This window comes from Panthera tigris, chromosome B1 (assembly GCF_018350195.1).
Source record: "Panthera tigris isolate Pti1 chromosome B1, P.tigris_Pti1_mat1.1, whole genome shotgun sequence".
Lineage (NCBI taxonomy): Eukaryota > Metazoa > Chordata > Mammalia > Carnivora > Felidae > Panthera > Panthera tigris.
The window spans coordinates 146903207-146923489 of record NC_056663.1 but is presented as its reverse complement, the minus strand read 5'-3'; the positions used below and the strand labels follow the sequence as shown (position 1 = coordinate 146923489).

The 20283-nt window shown below is 38.0% G+C and overlaps 1 protein-coding gene across 1 annotated transcript in view; it reads left to right on the top strand.

Annotated features, from left to right (window-relative positions):
* SLC4A4 (solute carrier family 4 member 4) overlaps positions 1-20283 on the top strand; it is a 356758-nt gene that overhangs the window by 155463 nt on the left and 181012 nt on the right. Inside the window, exon 6 of the mRNA XM_042984402.1 lies at positions 410-589. Within this exon, the coding sequence (XP_042840336.1) occupies positions 410-589 (180 nt within the window). The remainder of the gene's footprint in view (positions 1-409; positions 590-20283) is intronic.

Here is a 20283-nt window from a genome sequence, read left to right as displayed (position 1 = left end):
TATTTCTGGCATACTTGCTATGATAGAGAACATGAATTTTCTAATCTTACTCTTTTTTACCTAATTGAAAAAATGTAAATTACTGACTTAGTGTGTTACTCATAGAAGAATGTGATTAATGTGAATTCACTATTAACTGGGATTGAAAAAAGACAAGACGATTCTTTCTCTCCAAACATATAATTCATAGTGGAATATTTATAACTCTCTCATTAATGCTAGAATCTGTGTGTCCTGTATCTTTACCCTTCATATAAAGTGGGAAGTTGGAAATTTGGAAAGTAGTATATTGATATAAAATTTGAGGATGACATCCATAAAGGTGGAGTAAAAAGTAACTTTGTGGTCTTGTGACTGAGTTTTGCTTTTTGTTTTTGTTTTGCCTTTTTTTTTTTCTTTTTTGTATCAGAGATGATTGTTGACCATCAGATTGAGACAGGCCTATTGAAACCTGACCTTAAGGATAAGGTGACCTATACTTTGCTCCGGAAGCACCGGCATCAAACCAAGAAATCCAACCTTCGATCCCTGGCTGACATTGGGAAGACAGTCTCCAGTGCAAGTAGGATGTTTACCAACCCTGATAATGGTAATGCAGGGCCAATCATTTGCCTCACTCTTTTACCTCATTCCATCTCTTACCTTTACTTCATCTCGTGTCCTCTGTTGTTTTTACTCTTCACCATATTTCTTCTTTCCTCAAGTTCATATGCCACTGCCATTTCCTAATGACACTTTTATCCAGTTGGGCAGGTTTGCAGTCCTGTTGGAAAGATTTCAGCAGTTACTAAGGCTGAAAATGCCAAGATGCCTTGCTTGCTTCATATATATCTATTCTGATTGACGGAGATGGTTTGGTAATAACGCTATGATGAAACAACTGAATATTTCAGATGAGTCATCAAACTTGTGGATTTTTGAGTATATCAAGGAATATGCTTTAGACTTGGGGGTTTGTCAGAATTAGGATGATAGACTAAGATATGATAAATGCTCTGAATTCTAATATCATACAGTGTTTGCTTGGTATGTGAGATGGCGTCCAGTCTATAAATGATCATTTATCCAAGGCTTAATATTTATTACTTAATGAAGTCAATTATTCAAGGTAGGATATTAACCCCATTATATAGTAATAGGAAAGGCACTGTGTCTTGTTTATACTCTTGCATTTGGCAGACTTTTCTGTAAAATATCTTTTGTATTATTGTCTTTGTTTCAAATACATTTCATGGTTGGGTATAATCTGAGGAGGGAGAAGCTAATTTCAATGAAGTCTGAGAATGAAAGCATGGTGAAAGTGTTGCTAAGCATTGGGCTGGTAAAACCAGCTCTCTGTCATCCCACCCCTGGTCTTTTTTGGTACCAAGAGAAATGAGTAGATAAGGGAGCTTCTAATTCATTGCCCTCATCTGTACGTACAGAATAGTGTAAGATATTTTGCCCTGGAAAAGGTGGACTAAATGAATTGTATAAACTGAATTCTAACTTAGCCACTCCATTTCTGGAAACTGAGTTTTCTGACTTAGTGTTAAAATTAAGGGTTGGCTGGAAGAGAGCTCACTATTAGCAAACTTTCTCTGGTGTATTTTTGAGCCATTCCATTATTGTAGTTTCTTAATGAGTGTCTAGTCATTAAATAGAACCAAATGAAAAGGTCAGTCTTATTGAGTGACTTACGCATTAACTGTTACCATAAATTTTTTAAAAAGCAAAACAAATTATAAATAAGTAATTCAAAATAAAACTCTTTATAAAAAACATTGACAAGAAGAAGAATCTAATCTAAAATATTCCCACTACAGTTTGATGGTTCTATCATTATCTGGAATATTGGTGCTGACTGGAAATATTTTATTTTTTATGTATGTCTTTGTTTTCTTTTTTTTCTTTTTAATTGCATTTTGAAGAGTTTAATGGCTGGAAATGTTATAGGATGACCAGTTGGTTACAACTGATGTCACAAATACTTTGTTTTAAAAACAACCCCTGTATTCTTTTTTTTTTTTTTTTTAGTTTAGTTTTTATTTTGAGAGCGAAAGAGAGAGAGAGAGAGCAAGCAAGAGAGAGCGAGCAGGTGGGGGAGGGGCAGAGAGAGGGAGACAGAATCCCAAGCAGGCTCCACACTGTCAGCACAGAGCCTGATGTGGGCCTCAAACTCACAAACCGTGAGATCATGTTATAAGCCGAAGTCAGGAGTCAGACGTTTAACTGACGGAGCCACCCAGGAGCCCCAACGCCTATTTTTAAAATTATGGCAACTAAAGTAAAAGTCTGTCTTTAATCTTATTTCTTATTCTTTTCTTCATATGAAATGAAATTCCATGATTTGGAGATCAATTTTTTTTTTATCCCGAAGCTGGTACTTACTGTAGAGAAGCAAGAAAGTGCATTGTTTTCAAATATCGCTGTATTTGCAAAGAGAAGCGGAATGTATATAGCAGAGGGAGCGTGGCTTCCACCAGTCTGGGTTGAGCTTCATTTTCATGAAGTGCAATTAGAGTAGAAATTAAGAACAGATGGATCTTGGAGGCCAGTGTTTTCTGCTTCAGGAGAAAATATTTGGATGTGGAATACAGCTAATGAATTGATACCATCCATCATTCAGTTCTTTTATCCTATCAGTAGATCTTTATACTTCAGAGCTAAGTTGAAATTGCCTTTGTCATTCACCTTTCACTTGTGAAATGTTACATGTGCCAGGCAGAAAGCAAATAGGGAGAGCAGTCAGCTCTTCCTTCCCAGCTCTTCAGCTGATCAGTTTACACCCTGAAGCATGGAATAAGATTAGGCCTTTTTAAACATGTTTTTATTGGCCTTTGTGTTACCTAACTCCTTTTAAATATCCAGAGGCAAGATTTGACTTAGAGAGATTCTACAGTAATGACTTTCATGTACCTCTAAAATACGTTATTATAAATTATCAGATGGCAAATTTTTGGTTTTCTTTTTTTTCAAGTTTATTTATTTTCAGAGGGAGGGAGGGACGGGGAGAGAGAGATAGAGAGAGAAAGAGAAAGAGCACAAGCAGGGGAGGAGCAGAGAGAGAGAGACAGACAGAGACAGAGAATCCCAGGCAGGCCCTGTGCTGGTCAGCTCAGAGCCTGAGGCGGGGCTCGAACTCAGTCACTGTGGGATCATGACCTGAGCTGAAATCAATAGTTGGACCCTTAACTGACTGAGCCACCCAGGTACCCAATAAATTTTCGGTTTTCTAGAGGCACTTATTCTTGCAAGTTTACACAATTACCTTTATACGTTCGGGTTTAATTACTTAACATCTTTAACTATGAAATATCTCAGAATACATTTCTAAAACAAAGAATTATAAAGTTGTTGCTACTATTTTAATAAATGAGAATCTTGTATCTAGTGTTGGACCTAGTTCTAACACTGAAAAACCTAGATAAACTTCAGTCACTTTACTGTTATAGGCTAGAAAATAGACATTGCTTTCTTTAGTTATGATGGCAATAGAGTAGTTAATAGCTGCAATGTATACTTTAGAATTGGGATTTTTTTTTAAATTTTTTTATTTTCCAGTGGTGTGATGGAGCTGCTTCTATCTATTCATAAGAGCCAGTCAGGAATTTTGCAAGCCAGTTGTTAAGCACAGATAGTATTAAATATCAAATTATGTATGTATACAATTAAATAATGATATTAAAAACAAAGGTAATAAATATTCATTCAGACTCACTATTTCCTATTTATTTTATTGCATGCTACTAGAGTTTATACACTTCAGGTTATTACCATCTATTGTGTATATATAAACACACATAAAATGGTGTGCTGTCATTTCTTCCCAACTCTTTGTTCATAGGCTTCGTTTTGGTCACTTGCAATAAGTCATTGTGGTAGTATTTACACCAAAGAATTCAGAAAATTCAAATCAGGGCTTGATTTATGTTTTGTCACTTGTCTATAGACTTTAAAAAGTGATGGAGAAAATGCTAATAATGCTGATTAAATGTGTCTGGTGTCTGTAGCCATTGCCTAGTAAGCTTGAGCTCTTAACAAATGACCATAGACTGGGTGGCTTGAACAACAAGCATTTATTTCTCACAGTTCTGGAGGCTGGGAAGTCCAAGATCAAGGTGCCATAGATTGGGTTTTCGGTGAAGGCCCTCTTCATTGCTTGTAGATGGTTGTCTTTTCATTGTATCTTCACATGGCAGAGAGAGATCCATCATCTTTCTCCTGTCTCTTTTCATAAGGGTACTAATCCCATTCAGGAACACTCTGCCCTCATAACCTAATTTTCTCCCAAGGGCCCCACCTCCTACTATCACATTGGGTAGGAGGGTTAGGATTTCAACATATGAATATTGTGACGATACAAATATTCAGTTCATAACAGCTTTTAAAATGTGAGGGGCATAAGGAATCAAGTATATGTTCTGCTGGCACTCAAAAACTATTATCCAGTTTAGCACTTTGTCTTCATTGTTTCACTTTTATCCTACCTGTTAACGTATATGATAATGGATATTCAACAAGGATGTTGCAACTATGTTTGGTCAGAATCAACTGACTATATGCAATTCACAACAGAGTATCCTATATTTTATTATTACTTGTATGTGTGCTGCCTGTCCTTTATATCAGTAAAATTTATTACACACACACACACACACACACACGCACGCACTTTCCCCTGGAGAGCTGGTTTTTGCAAACATTTAGCATCATACTCACTTAACAGCCTACCACTGTCTCTCTATAGCTAAAGATTAGCTCGTTGTTTAGGGTCCCAGTGTAGCTGGGTTCAAGGTGATTTAATGTTTTTTAAAAGAAATGAAAAACATTTGTATTTGTAATAAATCAGGAAAGAATCAGGCTAGCTTCCAAGATGTTAATTGCGAAATTACCACTTGTCTGAGACATCTGTGAATTCTGATGGACACATCTGCCAGGTACTAAATTTTAGGCAAGTGCTATAATTTCCCAATATATTAATTGAAGTATTTTTATGGAGTTAGCATTAGGTTTTCATTTCTTCTGGTGTTAGATTTTCTTTTGCCCCCTCTTGCTTACTATCATTTTACCTTGAACCATATGAAATTGCCATTTTGTGGGTAAAGTTGACTGTCAGCACTTTCGTATAGTTCTACTTAATAATTTGGTTTGGGATACTTAGATAATCTGTATTATTATAGTATATACTATGAAAGAACATTTAAGCCTAGGAACATTCCTTGGCAGTATTTAAAAATCTAATAAGTGTTTGCTTTTTATTAGAAAGTGAAAGTAAAGTTTGTACTTAATTGGTATGTATGCAAATTCTTTAGTAAGATGTTTATGACAAGGTTACCTGATACCTGTTGTAAAGAATCATGGTTTGTTAGGATGGTCTGATTTTTAAAAACTATTAATTTTAAAATATTATTTATTTAAATATATTTTAAATATTCCATTTAAATGGATCCTTATGATATGTATTGTCTAAGGTTATAAAAGATGAATGAGACCTGATTTAAGGACAAAAACCAACTGGGAACCTTAATTTGAATAGTCAGCTTTCACTAACTACCTTTGTGGAAATTGGGGCAATGCCATCATCAGTTTGTCCCTGTTTTTTTTCCCTTGGCTTCTTCATTTTTTTTTTTTTTTTTTTTTTTTACCCCTCGACTGTCATAGAAATCTGTTCTTTACCCTCCACTGTCTGGGCGTACACATGCCCTTTACTAAAGTGACTTTGGTTATCCAGTTACACCTAAACTATGAATTTCATTTTTTCCTAATTCAATTTCATGACCCCATTTTTCTTTAGTTTTTTTTTTTTTTCAGTAAAAAGTTAGAAAGGTAATTTAGTAGTTTCCATGTTTGTAAAACAGTATAGATAATGAAAATTAAATGAGATAATATATGTAAAATGTTTAAAATGGTGACTGGCAGGCACATGGTAATCAAAAAAATCACTCTACCAAAAGCACAATTAAGGAAGAAAAATCTCATACTGAGTAAGAGTGGTTTCTGGAATGATATTTGCTCTGTAGCTTATTATTTGGGAAGAGACTCATGGAAATAGTGCTGATTTATTTTCTCTGTCCTTTGGTATTGGTAGCTAATACCAAATGGAGTATGAGAGAGGAGGAAGCCCTTTCTCATCATATAGTTCCTTAGGAAGAGTCTTTCTCCCTCATTCATTTTACTCTTTCTAACAGAGAAACCCTAAACCGCACTGAGAATCTAAGACTTAATAAAGCTGCTCCAGCAGGTAGGTGATGAGTTGGAAAAGGTGGCTGCTCCAGAGCCAGCTCTAGGGACCCAGGGCTTGCTCCTGATTGAGCCTCTGGGTTTTATCATCAGTTTGCAACCCACCTTTTTTTTCCTGTCAAACATGAGAACTGTGATCTACTCGCTCCCACTACTTGTTACCATCACTTCTTTTCTCCCTGGATTCCTCTTTTCATTGTTCCTTTCCAGGCTAGATGCTGCTTCCTCACTAGCTCTCACACACTGCTTCTTCTGACCTAAGTACATATCACCATTAGCTATTTTCAAAAGTGTTTGCTAGGGCTGTTACCTACAGTAACATAGACCTTGGTTAGCAACACAGAACAAACCATGGAAAGAAGTCAGTTTTTTTGTTGATGGTAACTCTAGGTCCCATTGAAATGTAAGCGGGATTAGCTAGACTCTCCTTGCTTTGGATCTGATTTGAGATTAGGCATTTTCAAGCTATTTGGTTTGGATGTCAGATCAAGCTGCCTAGATACTGGCACGATGTAGATCTGGCTGGGACCACCGCCAGGTTTGGCAGCTTTCTCAGTCCCTTTAGAAATTCTTAGCTTTTTTGTCTGAGTTTTGGATTGCAGTTTATCCCAATTGTTTCTGGCTGGGTTGTTCCACTGGGGAGCTCCCCTCTCCCTGTACCCTTGAATTCAGACCTGGTCCCTGACTCAGTGGGTAAGGGCCAGCATTTTCCTAACTTCCCACAGAGATGCTGTTCCTCTGAAGCAGGCCATCTTGTTTTCCCAGTTCTGAGATGGGTCAATCAACAATTTGTTTCTCAGGCTCACATTGCTTTAACATGAGTGTCATCTTCCCAGGTGCTTTTCTGCATACAATCAGCTCTCTCCAAAATCCAACAGCACATATCCATCTGTTTTGTTCAGGACTCTAATTCTGCGTTCATTTGCACAGCACAGATGAATGTCCTGGCCAGAACCCAGTGAATGATCAAGCTCTTCTCAGCCTTCGATTAAATGAACGAATCCATGGAAAGTTTCTAGAAAAGTGCCTTAATATTCCTTAATAACAGTAACTTAATAACACTAATTTCTGATTCATCTATCAGATACCATTCTTATTTCCTTTCTCTTCCCTAGGCAGGTGTCTGATCTTCCAGATTTGTAATGCTCAGATCTTTAAATAAACAACACATTTTCTCCCAACTCTTCTCCTCCCAGTATTTGGTAGTCTGTTCTGCTCTTTATGGCAATGAGGGTCAGACTTAAGAGATAGAACACAAATGAGTTTTTTTAGTTTTAGATTTGAAGGCCCACTTTATAATCTTCTTGGAGACATGGTACCATCTTTTCTAAAGGCTTCATTCTAGTCCTGGACTCACACTTAGTGGCAGTGTGATTTTGAGCAATTCACATAATATCCCTGAGCCTCATTTTTTTTTATATTTGTAAATAAAGGTAGTAATGTTTTATTCTATTTATACAATCAGGAGTAGATGAGATATTTTTGGGAGACATATTTTAAGAAGCATAATGTGAGATATTACTGTAAGGAACAGCTATTCAGAAATATTTAAAGGGGCAAATTTAATGCCTTTCACATTTAAAATCAAGGACAGAGACTCAATTCACCACCATTATTTTGTATTCTGTTATTTTTTGTGCGTCTCAATTTTGTGTTTCTACCACTACATAAATGAAAAATTCTTGGGAGTTTTATTTTTAAAACAGTGCTAATTTCATTATCAACTTTAGAGATGCCAAATAATACATAATGAAGTGTCACTTGTGGGCTTTATATTTTCAGTTAGGAAATAAAGATTGATCAATATGTCTGAGCAATGATAATAATATATGTATGAATAATAAATAATATATGTATAGCAGGATGTTACCATGAAATAAACAAATTTTATATTTTATTAATTGCCAGTCTATGTTACACAGCCTGGGTCTCTGATGGAGTAAAGAAGTGGAATGATTCTCTTTGTCATATCCTACCCCATATGGGAGAGTGATGTACTTAAAGGGCCCTTAACCTGTTTGCTGCTGCCACCCCTGGGTAATTATCTTCCCAGAGATCCTTGATAGGGACACCTTTGTGAAGTCTTGTTTTCCCCAGCCCCATCTTGCTATAAGAGCAGTTAGGAGAGTAGGTGGGCCTACTACTCTCTGGGACTACGTTCTGGGACTACGTTCTGGTCTCTACAAAAGACAAAGAGAAAAGGAGAGGAAAGGACAGGAAAATGTGAAAAAGGAGGGAAGGCAAAGAGGAGATGTGAACACAATGGACTCTTTATCTTATCTTCCCAAAAGGAAAAAAGGGGGAATAAAATGAATGTCTTCCAAAAATGATTAAGCACGCCTCATCTACTCAAGGCTAGTTTCAGTACAAATAACAAAGGGCAAAAAGGAGATCTTTTCACGTTTATCAACCTGATTTCTTAAAAATCACCTTTTGCATTTAAAGTTGAATTAAATTAGGCCACAGTTTCTGTCTTTGGTGTTTTCCAACACCCCTGAGGATGCTGAGCAAAGGAAACATTCCATCAATGACATTAGTAGCAGTAGCAACAACAATAAATCTCCTATTACTTGAGCATTTATTATACACGGGGCATTGTTCTCCATGATGTTTCTAATGTATATATCATTATCTCCATTTGCATATGAAAAGCCTGAGCTCAGAAATAAAATAATTTTCCCAAGCATAAAAAGATGGACAACCTAGTGTGCTTAATAACAATATGCTAATTAAACTACAAAGGATAACGAGCTTCCTCAACAACAGTTTGTTTCCCACACCAGGTCTTTTACTTTGTGTAATCATGTGATGTTGAAGGGATCTGGAAGTCAATTTATATCTAGGCAGGGGTACACTCCAAACATGGCAGTTGGATGTCTTTTTTAGCTTTCCAAAAGGAGATTTCTAGGCAACATGTTTCATGTGTTTACAGGTGAAATGTGGCCAATACTCTTGGGTTAAACTTTCTGGGTAAATAGTTGTGGAATGCATAGTACATGCTCAATGACAATTTTTTAAAAAAGTTCTATTCAGGGGCTCCTGGGTGCCTCAGTTGGTTAAGCATCCAGCTCTTGGTTTCAGCTCGGGTCATGGTCTCTCGGTTCATGGGTTCAAGCCTGGAGTTGGGCTCTGTGCTGACAGTGTGGAGCCTGCTTGCAATTCTCTCTCTCTCTCTGTCTCTGTCTCTCTCTCAAAATAAATAAATACTAAAAAGAAAGTTTTTATTCAAATCCCAGTTAACATAAGGTGTACCATTAGTTTCAGGATGCCTACTTGAACAAACAACACTGCGATCCTAAAAGAGTCCTAAAAGTTTAACATGAGTGAAATTTATGTCCTTCTTAATAGGATTGTTCAAAATATATTTTGCTGGAGAGGTTGTTTTGGGTTTATTTGCATGATTCAAGTAGGCACACCCTTCCTTGAACAGATTAGGATTGATGGTTTTGGACAAGCTGATCTCAAGGGTAACATGAATCATTAAAAAAGCTCCTCACAACACCTTTTTCTGCGGTCTAGATACAGGAAACCACCACTTTGAAATCTTTGGAGCTGTAGATCTTTAGATCTCTCTCATCAAGTCACAATAATACAAACTAATTTCTATCTTGTTTATGCCTGGAGCCAGGCAAAAATGATTTAGAAGAGAATGTGTATGATAATCGCAAAGCTGAGTTGTTTATTTTGCAGCTTAAGTGTAGAAGAGGTACAATGAAAGCATTATCTAGGAAAGGTGTACGTAATATGTCATTATCATAGTATAATTATAGAAAGTTCGGCTCCAGCTTTGGGAACAACTTTTCAAAATCGTATCTTTGAAGTAAATTTGTGAAGAGAGAAAAAAAGCAACATGAAAAGGTTACAGAGTTTGTATCTCTTCCTGCACAGAAGTACATAGAGGGTCCAACAAATCAAAATGTTGGAATATGCCAACATAAGTAATGGGTGCTGTGAACCTCCCACTTTTCATGCGAGTAAGCAGCCAGATGGCTCCAATCAGCTTTGCTAAAACACAGGTGCCAAGCCTCTATGGGCAGTTTCATTTTTCATGCCTGTCTTTGGAGCCAGGTTCTTGGCTGGTGTGTGCCAGGCTCCGTTCCGCTGTCCCCTTGATGGTGCTGCTCAGCATCAGTAGAGGCTGTATATGCAGAAAGGAGTTTCCAGCTTTAGCTCCCCACAAATAATACACTAACATCTTGGGAGGGGTCGGGGGGAGAGAAGCTGTTGGGGAAAGTCATGTTATCAGCACCTGAGTTTCAGAGCAGCTGCTGACCTCTTGTATTCACGTTAGGGGCAGGCCATGGTATCAGTGATAAAATTTGGGTAGCTTCACACTGCTCAGAAGCTAAAGAATGTGAACGCTTTTTTGAGTTTACTTTACATTCCTGACCTCTGTCAATGCTCACTGACCTGGAATTTCAGTCGATCTTTGCTAAGGCCTAGATAGATGGCTGTAGTGGTCCCATATCTCGCACTTCTTTCAGCTAAATTGGCTGGAATATGGGCCCTTTAAGCAGATCACTTGATTGTCAAAGGAAATAGGTGGTCAAGCCTGGTCAGTCTGATAATATATGTTTCTAATTGCCTCCTTCTTGACAAAAGCAATTTTGGAATAATCTCAACTGATTCATTTTCCTTTCTTCATTTTTCTTAGTGCAATAAAAACTTGCAAAGAAGTTCAGTTATGGGAAACAATTAAAAATTCAGATTGCAAAGAGGAGACATCAGATTTGCCTCAAACAGGTGCTGGCACAGATGGCCTGCTCACAAGTCCTGGCTTTATTTACAGCTTTTAAACACAGACAGATAAATTGACAAAAATGTTTCTAGATTTTATAATGTACTGGATGCCCAAATTTGGCCATAAACTTGCATTAATTTGTAAATGATTCCATTCAAAACTTGACCTCCCAAGTCACCAGTAGCCTTAAAAAGACCATTTGTCTGCCCTGTAATTTGCACACTTGTGTGAATAGATTATCTGATCTTTGTTTTTGATTGGATATGTTTTATTGCCTTGATTATTTAATGACTCTCTCTGATATTAAAAGTCTCTCAAGTCAAATTGTATGTAGTCTGATGGTTAGGTATTTCCTGCCTCATTGTTCCTTGAAGGACAGTTATGCTCCCTATTTCTTACTAGCCTTGGAGTGAGGTATTTGATAAGAATAGCAAAATAGATGACATGAAGCCCAAATGAAATTATCTTCAGGCAGAAGTTTGTGGTGCTTTCCAGCTGATGAAAAATATCTAGAGAAACCATACTATGCATTTAGCTTGCATCATTAATCTGTCTTTGATTTGGTCTAAGATTTGGCATGAGTGCACCGAGTATTAAAATTATAGTAAAATAAGTATTAAAGGGACCAGAAACTGAGGGGCAACATGCATTTCTGAATTGGTTTATATTAAGGTGTTGATTCATCGACCTCCCAGTCTCATGTTTCTGAAGGACTGAAAAGCAGAGGCAAAGAAAATTGAAAACCAGTTCTGTGTTCATCAAGGAAAATATCTCAAAAGTGAAAATATGGAATGTTGCTTTCTGCATTTCTGTACAAGATCCATAGGAGGGTCTGTAGGGTAGATCATAAGAAAGCTCCTTACTAATATAACTCCCTGCCTCCCACCCCCCCGCCGTGCTTTACAAAACTACGTGTAACTTCCCTCTGTGTGTGCTTACGTGGTGCAAAATTATTACCCGTCTTGATCTTACATCTTCAGATTACTGTTCATGATGTAAATCTTTCTTCTGGATACAATCCCTGTTTTGTGTATTTGGACTGCAGGGTGGATCATTCGCTGGTACTTGGGGAACGATAATGATGGAATGTATTTTTTTAGGCTTTTTCATTGTGTGTGGGGATTTGCTCCATCGAAGGGTCATGGGAGGGGGTGTGTGTGTCAATGTAACATGTCATTGTTCTTCTTTAACCCGCTTGTGTGATTTGCTTTAGTATTTTTTCTTCTTAATTAATGCTTCCATCCTCATCCTTGCTGTGGCTGCTCATGTGTCCTCCTCCTCCTCCTGTCTTCTGCTTCTGACACTAAAGCCCGCAGCCCGCTTGAGAACTCAGTGCCCTGCCTAGCAACCCGCACCCTGGACGATGACCCCCGAGTGCGGCGCACTCCCAGCGTGGGATGGCTAAGTAAGTCAATGCCTGGGGAAAGGGCAAGGATGGTGGTGATGGTGGGGAGCGGGAGGGCACAAAGGCTGGGCTCATGATTGCTGAGTGGAGGGTATCCTCAAGACTGTCTGAAGGGAGAAGCCTCACAGATTTCCTACGATCACTGATTGATGCCTTCTACTACTGGAGCTTATACTAGTAATGTATTTTGTGGGTGCTCTGCCATCCTGCGTTCAAGCTGAGTACCTTATAAGGTAGTGGAAGGAGTTGCAGACTCAGGGGTTAGGTCTGGCACTGGTAGCACTTCCTCAGTGGGGTCATAATGCTGACCTTCTTCCTGCAGAGGATTGTGAGGAAGATCACATGAGATGAGGTATCTTACTGAAAGCATTCAAGCGATGGGTGAGAGGGAGAACTTGCTAGGTTAATGGTCTAAGATAAAAAAAATCCAAATACTCCTTTTATGTGTAAGAAAGGCAGTAGGTGCCATGGAAATAAGATAAAATCTTCATTCTTTAAAATAAAGAGCTTGTGAAAGAGACAGGATTTATTATACCTAAAACCAAATGAGAGAAGAACATGCACAGAAAACTACATGGACTTTTTCCAAATTTGATTACATGTGATACAAATTTCTTTCAGTTTTCAGGAAGCCCATCCTTGGTGACAGCATTAGGCTTTTTAACTGTTTATTATCACCTTTCTTATCATAAGCTTATTGATTTATGCTTTTTACTAATTTAGCATGAGAAAATTTTACTTTTCTGGGAAGATGTCTTTCTCATATGGCTTAATAGGGGAGGTTTTAGTTTACTCTAAAATAGTGTTTGTTGCACTTCATTCTTCCAGGGCTTTTCTTGAAGTAAATCTGGTGTTTTGGGAAACTATATTCATAATTTCTGTGTCCCATAGAGATACAAATGCAGGCAGGCACTGTGCTAGGCAGGGGTATTTAGAGATGAGTAAGAGAGTCCCTGTCCTCAGGGGACTGCCCTTCTAACGAATGAGGCAGGACACAAAGGATAAAACTGTACAAAATGCTAAGTGAAATGACTAAAAATCACATACACACACTTAAGGCTATGGGACCATCTGCTTGGCCTGGGAGTTGTGATGGTGCAAGAGGCTTTGGGAAGAGATGATTTTAGGGTTAAATCTTATAGGAAAAGTAGGAGTTTGGTGATGGCAACATAGGGCAGAAGGACCTTTACTGAACTCCTAACTTTGTAATGATTTCTGCTACATAGTGTGTCTAAGAAGCTTGAATAATTTTTTCTTGAATAATAATACAAGTTGCAAACATGAATTTATCACTTTTCAGTAACAAACCCTGAGCTAAGTACTTTATGTGATGCCATGTAATTTTCTGAACAATCCTGGTACGTGCCTATTGTTATTGTCCACATTTTACAGATGAAGACATGTGGCTTAGGGAGGTTAAGTAACTTTCCCAAATCACACAGATCATAAGTGTCTAGGGGAGGTTTTGAACCTCCTCGTATGGTAGTTTCGTGAGTAACACCTTATTGAAGCTAAAGTATAAGAAATTCACTTGGCTATATTGCCAAAAAGATGCACTGACCCCACCATAATGCTCTAACACTCATGTGATTTTCTCTGCAAGTATCATGCATTCCTTCTAATAAATTATTATTATTTTTAGTGATGCCTCTTGGGGAAAAAATAAATTCAGGTATAGAGTGTAGTCATTGGGGTTTGGAGTCAGGCAGGATTGAGTTTGAAGACTTGCTGGCTTCCTGACTTTGGGCAAGTTACTTTTCTACTGTAAATTTGGGTTTCTTAACTGTAAAGTTGAGTTAATTTTGCCAACATAGGATTATTGTGAGAATTAAATTAGAAATATGCAAAGTATTTATCATATTTCACAACACTCAATAAATCCAGCATTACTGTTATTAACAAAGTACTTATAAGAATTGCTTAAGATATTGTAGCTATTTCTATCCTCTGAAAGTTTCATTTATTCCATGTCTGGCATCTAGACATTGAAATACTTTTCATGGATACAGCATCAAGGAAATTGACCAAAATGCTCAGTTTGTCAATGATATGGAAATATGTCAAGTACTTGGAAATCAACATCAGACCACATCCTGGGCCAATCCTTCTAAGAAAACACATTTTAGTAATGAGAGAGGATTCTTCTTCTTTAAGTTTTATTTATTTTGAAAGGGGTTGGGGGGAGAGAGAGAGAGAGAGAGAACATGAGAAGGAGAGGGGCAGAAGGAGAGAGAGAGAGAGAGAGAGAGAAAGATTGAGAATCCTAAGTAGGCTCCACAGTGTCAGCATGAAGCCTAACGCAGGGCTTGAACTTATGAACGATGAGATCATGACCTAAGCCAAAATCAAGAGTTGGCTGCTTAACTCACTGAGCCATCCAGGTGCCCCAAGAGAGGATTCTTATTTTTGTCTATTTATATGATATATTCTCTTCTTAAATGAACAACTGAAATGTGTAATCTTAATCACCCTCCCCAGGGCTCTCTATTACCTACCACATCAATTCAGTAAATTTAATATACATATATTGATGGTCCACAACTTATGATGGTTCAGCTTACCAGTTTTCTGTTTTATGATGGTGTGAAAGCAATACAAATTCACTAGAAACTATACTTTGAATTTTGAATTTAGATTTTTTTTCTGGGCTGGTGATGTGGCACGATACTCTTTCATGATGTGGGGCAGTGGCAATGAGCCACAGCCCCTTTCAGCCACATAATCATGAGGTAAACAACCAACACACTTACAACCATTCTGTACCTATACAGCCATCCTGTTTTTTACCTGTAGTACATTGTGCAATTAATTGTATGATATTCAACATTTTATTGAGAATAGGCTTTGTTTTATTTATTTTTATTTAAAAAAATTTTTTTAACGTTTATTTATTTTTGAGACAGAGAGAGACAGAGCATGAACGGGGGAGGGTCAGAGAGAGAGGGAGACACAGAATCTGAAACAGGCCCCAGGCTCTGAGCTGTCAGCACAGAGCCCGGTGCAGGGCTCAAACTCACAGACTGTGAGATCATGACCCAAGCTGAAGTCAGACGCTCAACCGACTGAGCCACCCAGGCGCCCCAGGAATAGGCTTTGTTTTAGATGACTTTGTCAAACTGTAGGCTAGTGTAAGTATTCTAAGCACATTTAAGGTAGGCTAAGTGCGATGTTCAATAGTTTAGGTGTATTAAATGCATTCGACTTACCACAGTTTCAACTTATGATGGGTTTATCGGGATGTAACCCCATTGTAAGTTGAGGAAGGTCTGTAATAAGTAACAAAGATGTGCAAAGTGACATTAAATCCTGCTGTTTCTACCTACCTATCCAACTTTGTTTTCATCTCTTCTCAGTATGAACCTCTAGTCTAATCAACTTGTTCTTTTTCTTCTGTCTTACATCATGGTGAATTCTACTTCCATGCCTTAGTTGATTCCTCTGCCCTTCCAAGAATGCCTTTTCAAGCATGCCTATCCAAAACTGCTTAGTAGGGCCCAATGAAGTTCATCGTCTTTATAAAATAGTTCTCACAAACATAGAAGATCTTGTCATGTCTTAAAATTCCAAAGGTCCTATTATCTGTGTCTCATAATTGAAATTTACAGTATATTATGTTGTCCTCTGATGTTTGTTTGTATTTTTCATTTCCACTACGTAAAAAAACTCCTTTAGGGCATGGGGTGTAAAGTCATGCTTTTGTGTCTCCTCCAGTGCAGTGTAGGTACTTGAAATATGGGTTTGTCCAGTAAACACTGTTCAATCCTTGATACTCTATCATTTCACTTAAAGCAATCCACAGCCCAGTTTTCACTAGGGCCCATATTGGCCATCATAAACTATTAATGAGAAATAAATACTGTTTGTTTACCTGCAAAAACTATTTACCCAAATTTCTACTCATCCAGGTCTGATGAATTTTGTTATGAGTTTATTCTAATAGTTAATGTGGAATTATTTTTCACAAACACTATAAAAAATACCAGCTAAAGAACAGGTTTCTGAACTAGGTTCCATTAATTTAATCTTTCAGTTCTCTTAGCAAGATGTTTTCAGGCTTAGCATAACCTGAAGTAACTAGCTTCGAGAAGCTACATTTAAAGTTGCTTTTGGGGAGTAAGCTCTCATCATTTTCACATTGTGTGCTTCTTATCTTAGTTGTCACCTGAGGCAGATATGAGTTCACAGCTCTTATCCGTTTCGGATGCTGCCAAGGTATTGAATTAGAAGTTGGAACAGAACCAAAAATGATTTCCTCTTACAGATCTCACTGGCAGGTCTGAAACCAGCCTGGGCTACTGAGAACAAAAGAGAAGCTTTCACCTCTACTTTTCAGGACAAGTTAATACCCACCTAAATGCTTTGCCCTTGCTAGAGCGTAGAAGCGGGCTCTATCTTTGAAGGTCCAGCGTAGCTCTTTACTGTGCATGCTTATCTCTGAATTTAGTTTGACATCTAATAACTGGCATCTTCTGAGCCCTCAGAAAACACTTGTGTCCTTTTGCAGTTATTGGCAGTCAAGATCAGCTGCTGCATACTCTTACGTCTGAACTTTAAAGAAGAAAATGAGGTTTAGGGTTTTCTCCTGCCATCTTTGGCCCACCCCGGCATCTGTCTTCACTTTGCTGTGTGTTGTGTCTGTCTGCCTAGTTAATGAATTTAACAGGCAAGGACCTCCTGGTCATGTTCAGTGTTTTGCTTTGTAGCTTCTTATCTTATGCTTTGTAGTATTTGATATAATTACTATCCTTAAGCATTAATATTAGATCATACTGTTTTTTGTTTTTTGATGAAACCACAGTGGTATGACTATAGATTCTGGTTTCATCCTATAGCCAGGTTACACAGTGAACATTAGAATTTAAAGAATTGAATTGTGAGTGGGACTTACTTTGCTTTTTTAAAAATTTAAATTCAAGTTAGTTAACATACTGTGTAGTAATGGCTTCAGGAGGAGAACCCAGTGATTCAGCTTTTACATATAACACCCAGTGTTATCTTGGAAAGTGCCCTCCTTAATGCCCATCATCCATTTAGCCCATCCCCCCACCCATCTCCCCTCCAGCAACCCTCAGTTTGTTCTCTGTATTTAACGCGTCTCTTACGGTTTGCCTCCCTCTCTGTTTTTATCTTATTTTTTCTTCCCTTCTCCTATGTTCATCTGTTGAGTTTCTCAGATTCCACATACGAGTGAAGTTAGAGAAAGATATCATATGATATTTTGCTTTTTTAAAAGAAACCTTAAAAATTTCTTCTTGGGAATTTCTGGAATTAAGCAATTCAGAGTCTTTCATCTATTAGAAAGTTTACTGACTAAATAACAATTACAATTTTCATGGGCTCTAGAGTTTTCTTAAAAAAGTTTCAGAACGTGGGTGCCTGGGGAGCTCAGTTGGTTGAGTGTCCGACTCTTGATCTCAGCTCAGGTAGATCTCGGGGTTGTGAGTTCAAGCTCACGTTGGGCTCCACGCTGAATGTGGAGCCTACTTAAAAACAAAAAAACAAAAAAAAAACTTTTGGAACTTCTTTAGGAAGGTGGTGAACTCAGAGAGTTCACTTTAACAAATTCAAGTCAACAGCTATTCACTGAGCTCTCACTTTTCTAGTTCCATAGTCTAATTGGAGAGAAGGAGATGAAGAAAATTCCTAGGTAACAGTGATTCAAGAGAGGCAACAGTAAGTGCCATCAGAAGACTACAAGAACCGACCTGTTTATCTATACGTGTAACACAGTAACATGCGTTATGCTGTCTGGAAATACTTATCGGAAGACTGGATAGTGGGGCATAAAAAGAGAATTGGGAGATTTTTTTTTTTTAAGGAGAGATAGACTTTGCACTTTTTTTTTTTGAAAATTGAGATATAATTGATACACAGCATTACATTAGTTTCAGATGCACAACGTAATGATTCAATATATGTATATGTTGTAGAATGATCACCACAGTAAGTCTAATTAACGTCCTTCAGTACACATAGTTAAAGTCTTTTCTCTTGTGACGAGAATTTTTCAGATCTTCTCTCTTAGCTTCATATAACTTCAGATATGCAATACACTGTTACTAACTATAGTCACAGTGCTGTACATGATATCCCCACGACTTACTTATTTTATAACTGGAAGTTTGAAACCTTTGACCTCTTTCACCCACCCCCACCCCATGCCCAGCAACCACCAGTGTGTGTTCTGCAAGGTCACTTCACTGAACCTTAAAGGCTGGATTGTACTTCCACACATGGAGGTTGTAGGAAAAGCAGGATGAGACACTGAAAGGTGGTGCTAGGCTGAAAGAAAAGTAGAAAGGCAAGGTTGTTGAGAAAGCATAAAGAAGAGTTTGTGTGAGATCGAGGAAGTGGACACATTTAATTAACAGAGGGGGCAAGAGAACAGAACTGTGAACAGTTTTTTAGCATGGAGGTAGATTGGTCAGAACTGTATGTTAGGGAAATTAATGTGCCAGGGGTTATTTGAATGGAATAGAAAGGGAAGCAGTTGAGGTAGGGAGATAGTCAGGAAGGGATCACAGTAGACCAGATGGGGAGAGTGAGGATCTGGGCTCTGATGGAAATGAGAAGGAGGGGATCATACAAGAAATGTTAGAGATGGCATCTGTAGGACTTGGCAACCTATTGAATGTTAAGGGAGCAAGAGGAAGGAATCCAGGATGCCTCAGGTTTTGAGCTTGCAACTAGGGAGCTAATAGGAAAGCATTCATGGAAGAAGGTGATGAGATTTATAGGAGCACATCAGTGCACATTTCTGTCTCTTGTCATGCATGCTATAGCCATCTTTGAACATCTATTTCACTAGGAGGTTTTTAAGCTTTTTTTAAAAAGTCAATTTATTTATTTTGAGAGAGAGAGAGGGAGAGAGAGAGAGAGAGAGAGAGACGATCCCAAGCAGGCTCCACACCATAAGTGCAGAGCCCGACACAGAGCTCCGTCTCATGAATCGCGAGACCATGACCTGAGCCAAAATCAAGAGTCAGATACTTAACCGACTGAGCCACCCAGGCGCCCCTCACTAGGAGATTTTTAGATGATTTATCATGGGTGAAGACTCTTTCATATTTCTGCTTTGTTATCACATTCTCCCCTTATTTTTTTCAATCCATCTAAATCTACCTTGGGAGTACAGAATAACTACTATATCACAGCTTTCTTTAGGCAGCTAGTAAATTTAGAGCATTTTTATCTTGATTCCATGTATTTCACCTTCCATCCCTCTGTTCCTTTCTTTAGCAGGTTGAAGATGTGGGCCTGTTCTTGACTGAAAATCTTATTTGGGTCATTTGTTGTATCATTCCCACATATATTTTTGGCCTTTTTTTTTTAAATTTTACTTTATTTATTTTTGAGAGAGAGTGAGCAAGCAGGGAATGGGCAGAGAGAAGGAGGGAGAGAGAGAATCCCAAGCAAACTCTGCATCACCAGCACAGAGCCCAATGTGGGGCTCCAACTCAGGAACCGTGAGATCATGACCTGAGCTGAAGTCAGATGGTTGACTGACTGAGCCACCTAGGTGCCCCACATTTTGGGCCTTTTAAGAGGCAAAAGGAAACTCGAGTACAGCTTTCAAAATTCCCTCACTATAACTTTTCAAAAGACTGTAAGAAATAAAATCTTTCAGCAACCTGACATCAACCTTCAGACTTTTTGGTTAATATAAGATATTCAGAAAACTTACGAGGTATCTAAGAATGAGTTACAACATTCTTCAAACAGAGACAGTTCTAACCACTTTTTTTTTTAATGGGAGTTACTTACTATGTATCCAAGCTTCTGAAAGAGGTCTCATTAGTTATTTCATTGATACCTAATATTGTATTTATAATGAGCTGAAGTATCTACTGACTCTAGAAGCTTATAAATAGAATCAAAGTGGAGAAAGAATAAAAACTTAGAAATTCTGTTATAT